The following is a 4,510-nucleotide window of genomic DNA, read 5'->3' as shown; positions in this document are numbered from 1 at the left end:
CCCGGTCACTATTTGATATGGTTAGGGTTAGGGTTAGGGTTAGGGATTAGGCGTAGACGACTCCCTAGACTCGTTAGTGGAGTAGACGAGGTACGGTCCGGCATATTAGATAGTACCAGGGTACGTTCCGGTATACCGGACCGTACCCAGGGTACGTTCCGGCAGTACCCCGGGGGACATAGACCCTCTCAGCAATAGTTGCATTAATTTCAGACAAATGCACCTGTACACATGCTACATGCTTCTTGTGTTCATTACTATTGTTTCACACTACATTTGCTGAGATTATTAGTATATACACTGGTCCCCAGCTAGACCATAACAACAGATCTTACACACATGATGAAAATTAACTAACATGAACATATTAGTCGGATATTAGTCCAGTAGCAGAATCGGAAAAAAAGACCCTAAATAAGGAAATCGTAGCACCCCCACTACACAATTGGTTTGACTTCAGATTATGGTAAAGAAATACCTACAGAATAAGTTTATTGATAGTGTAGTCACTATAATTTATTGTGGGGTCGGGAGTGTGCTACATGACGATTTTTGGAGGGGGGTGGGGTCAAATAATAATGACCCACTGCCCTTTGACCTGTGACCTCAATGTTTGTCAAGGTGATGCCTTTTCTCACCATGACTCTGTATATCGAATGTCGAGAGCAGCTAGAGGTCAAGCCATTACAATTCTTAAACCTAAATTTAACTATAAAACCTTGAGAGAAAAGTTAAGATAAGAGTGGATTAAGAGGGGAATATTTTCATTTCCTTTACATCTCTTGACCATTGATCCCTGATTCAAAAAAATTTCCAATGTCATTTTAGATTACCCCTTTATGTTACCAAACATCTACAGCATACGTCAAGCTATCTAGAATTGTGCCACTATTACTGGCTTCTCGTGGATGAATGGACAGATGGACAACAGATGGCAGTCGTATTGCATGAGCATAGTTCAGCTATTACTTATATGAGCTAACCTACACGCCTCCTCTCATCTATTTGCTTTTTTAATGAATTCACTCGGGATAATGGTAGGCGTGAATGACCTATCAAATTTTGTATGTTGGAGTTGGGGTGCCAGTCTATATGAACAAGTGATTCCTTATGGATTCACACGAAACTTCCAAGTTTTTACAGTAGCCCACCAATCTTGTTAGTTTACTTTCATAATCTGGCAAAACTGGAATGAGTAGATCAAGTAAATGTCCACATACATATCAAATATGTGCCCACCATTATTTCAGCACTTCAAACTGCTGAACCATCAAGCCATGGTTGTTTGGTACTCCTGATTATTTCACATCACAAAATATGACAAGCTTACAACCATGTAAACCAGTCTTATACAATCTACTACAGCTATCACACGTACCAGTGGCCAACAGATTTCATTTCATGTAAACATCTCTCAGCTTCCTGTATATATTTTCCTCTTTAATAGTAAAAATTATAAAAGTACAATCACTAAAATTAATGGTTCCTGCATCTCACAAAAATCACTTATTATGAAGTGTTTGGTTAACTTAATATTTAGTTTGAAATTTGTCACATTCATTAACAGAGCACATAATTTTATATAAAACACTGTCTCTGTGTCAAGAATGAGACTGGCATTTTATTCATAAATGATATTGAAACAGAACAAAACGATGAAAGTTTACATGTAAAAATTTGAGAGAAACAGGGAAAGGAACACTAGTCCTTATAAATCCTACTAGTGTGGTTTGGGGCATGTAAAACGAATTGAAATTTGACATCTAGTCAACCCTGTATATTATGGTGACCCAAATGTCCTTCACGGATAGGGCATCTCTGTAAATATATGTTTTTACTGTATAACTGCTAGCCTGAAGTGCCAGAAGGAAACACCTCGTGTCCTTTATAGACAGGTGTGAGTTCTGTAGAAGTAAGCCCTATGTCACTAATGAGAAACACCTCGTGTCCTTTATAGACAGACAGGTGTGAGTTCTGTAAAAGTAAGCCCTATGTCACTAATGAGAAACACCTCGTGTCCTTTATAGACAGACAGGTGTGAGTTCTGTAGAAGTAAGCCCTATGTCACTAATGAGAAACACCTCGTGTCCTTTATAGACAGCTAGGTGTGAGTTCTGTAGGGTAAGCGTAAGCCTATGTCACTAATGAGAAACACCTCGTGTCCTTTATAGACAGCTAGGTGTGAGTTTCGTAGAAGTAAGCCCTATGTCACTAATGAGAAACACTCGTGTACCTTTATAGACAGGCTAGGTGTGAGTTCTGTAGAAGTAAGCCCTATGTCCACTAATGAGAAACACCTCGTGTCCTTTATAGACAGCTAGGTGTGAGTTCTGTAGAAGTAAGCCCTATGTCACTAATGAGAAACACCTCGTGTCCTTTATAGACAGCTAGGTGTGAGTTCTGTAGAAGTAAGCCCTATGTCACTAATGAGAAACACCTCGTGTCCTTTATAGACAGGTTTCTCTTTAGTATAGAGCCGAGTACCAGGGGCGTAGCTACGGGGGGCCTGGGGTGGCACGAGCCCCCCCACAAATTTTCTGTGCCCCCCCAGGTGCCCCCCCCCACTGAAAATTAATGCTTGATAAAAAAAATTGAATTAAAAACAATGCCGTTAGAACAGTATAATACAAAGAAAAATTATATATTGTGCCCCCCCCCACGAAAATGTAAGGCCCCCCCAGTGCCTCCCCCCCCCCGCTGAAAAAATCCTAGCTACGCCACTGCCAAGTACTAGCAGGTTTAGTTTTACTTACTATGGTCAGATTTAAAACGTTTTTCACTACAATATTATTAGAGAGAAAATGTATTTTTCTCAGATGCCATTAATGAGTTATTTTCAGGAATTTGAAAAGAATTAAGAATGGTCCACATAAGCTAAACACTAATTGACCTGTCCACCTAAGAGAAACCTGTCACACCCACATTGGATATTGTTGCTAGGTCGATCAAGCTTACTTTTTATGTATGTGTCGCCTTGTGTATGTTTTTCACACTTGGAAGCCAAAATACTGACACTTCATACTAAAGTGTGGGCTGCACTTTGACACTAAGCGTTGTTTTTAAAACATCGCAATAGTGATTGGCTAGAGTTGCCTGTCAAACATGTCAAATGTATAAGTTTAATACCCTGTTTAAGTTTTATAGCAAGTGGTTATTAAGCAAATGAGCAATCCATAGAATTACTAGTAATCTTTGAATTATTAGGATAGCAAAGGAGCTGCAACAACTGCATGTATGACTCATTCATTTGACTTACTTCACTGGTCACCGGCAACATCAGGTAACAATGGTTCATCGGGAACCTGAAAACAAATAATAGTTGTTTATAGTTAATTACTTGCTGTCAAAAACTTTTACACTTCGTCAGACAAAAATATGATCCATTTAATCTTTATTGTCAATATAATGGCTAAATACCATCATTATGTCCTTACACACACGCACGCACGCACACACAGACATATATACATTCATACATGCCTATATTGAAGATAACTTAATAACTTTAAACATGATCAGTATATGATTCATTTCTATTGCTCTATTGCACTCAGAACCAATAACTGATGCCAATTATCAGTCAATTAAAGTATGCATCTTTAATACAAAAAAATATCGGCAACTTGAAATTTAAAATATTGCTCAAGACCTCTGATAAATGTACTGATAGCCATTCTGCATATTAATTACCGTTCTACTGGAAAGTCCAACCAGTAAAAGAGAAGCAGTAACCACGAGTATGAGGATGCCCAAGCTTAGAACAAAGTATTGTCCTATGGTCATGAGAAGAATGGGCAGCTTCACCTCCGTCTTGAATTTGTCAATACTGGCAGCATCCGCTTTTGCACTCTGCACACGGAGATAAAATGCTATATAGATTATACTGGGAATTAGTGTTGAATAATTGGCAACTATTGTTATATTCATGGAACAGGGGTTTGAACCCAAATCATAATCCCCCCCCCTCCCACATGTATGGAGAAGTCATGATACACCAGAAATATCTCGGCTTCACAATAACAACTAGAGCACTCGGAGAGCGCAGACCTCCGCCAAGGCAGCTATTAATTAATTAAATAATTGATTGGATCCGGATCACCACCAAAATGTAATCAATTCTAAGTTACCCCATTTCTGAGCTATCCTGAAAATTTTATTAATTAATTGGATCCGGATCACCACCAAAATCGAATCAATTCTAAGTTAGCCCATTTGTGACCTATCCTCAAAATTTTATGACAATCCGTCCATAACTTTTTTAGTTAGGCTGTACACAATGAACGGTGTTACAAACGCACAAACGAACAAATTAACACTCAAACGAACAAACACACGCCGGTGAAAACATAACCTCCTGCCAGCCTTGGTGCCTTTTAAAATTGCCTCTGTGCCCTTCCATTTTAGAGAAAATTCAAGGCGATTTCTCACGTGCCCTAAAAAAATTGCCTTGCCCTTCTCGCCGCTTAATTCGAGCCCTCAAATTTTGAAAGTTCCCTTCCCACCAAGGCAC

The 4,510-nt window shown here is 39.0% G+C and overlaps 1 protein-coding gene across 1 annotated transcript in view; it reads right to left on the bottom strand.

The window, feature by feature from the left end:
- Positions 1–2,706: 2,706 nt before the first annotated feature.
- LOC106809639 (scavenger receptor class B member 1-like) overlaps positions 2,707–4,510 on the bottom strand; it is a 29,698-nt gene continuing 27,894 nt past the window's right edge. The window contains exons 12-13 of the mRNA XM_014812801.1: positions 3,691–3,849; positions 2,707–3,302 (exon numbers count right to left, since the gene is read on the bottom strand). Coding sequence (XP_014668287.1) covers positions 3,258–3,302; positions 3,691–3,849 — 204 coding nt within the window. The 3' untranslated portion in view covers positions 2,707–3,257. The remainder of the gene's footprint in view (positions 3,303–3,690; positions 3,850–4,510) is intronic.

Source organism: Priapulus caudatus, unplaced genomic scaffold, assembly GCF_000485595.1.
Source record: "Priapulus caudatus unplaced genomic scaffold, Priapulus_caudatus-5.0.1 Scaffold370, whole genome shotgun sequence".
In the NCBI taxonomy this organism is placed as follows: Eukaryota; Metazoa; Priapulida; class Priapulimorpha; order Priapulimorphida; family Priapulidae; genus Priapulus; species Priapulus caudatus.
The sequence above is the reverse complement of the archived record's forward strand: the minus strand, read 5'-3'. Positions and strand labels throughout refer to the sequence as shown.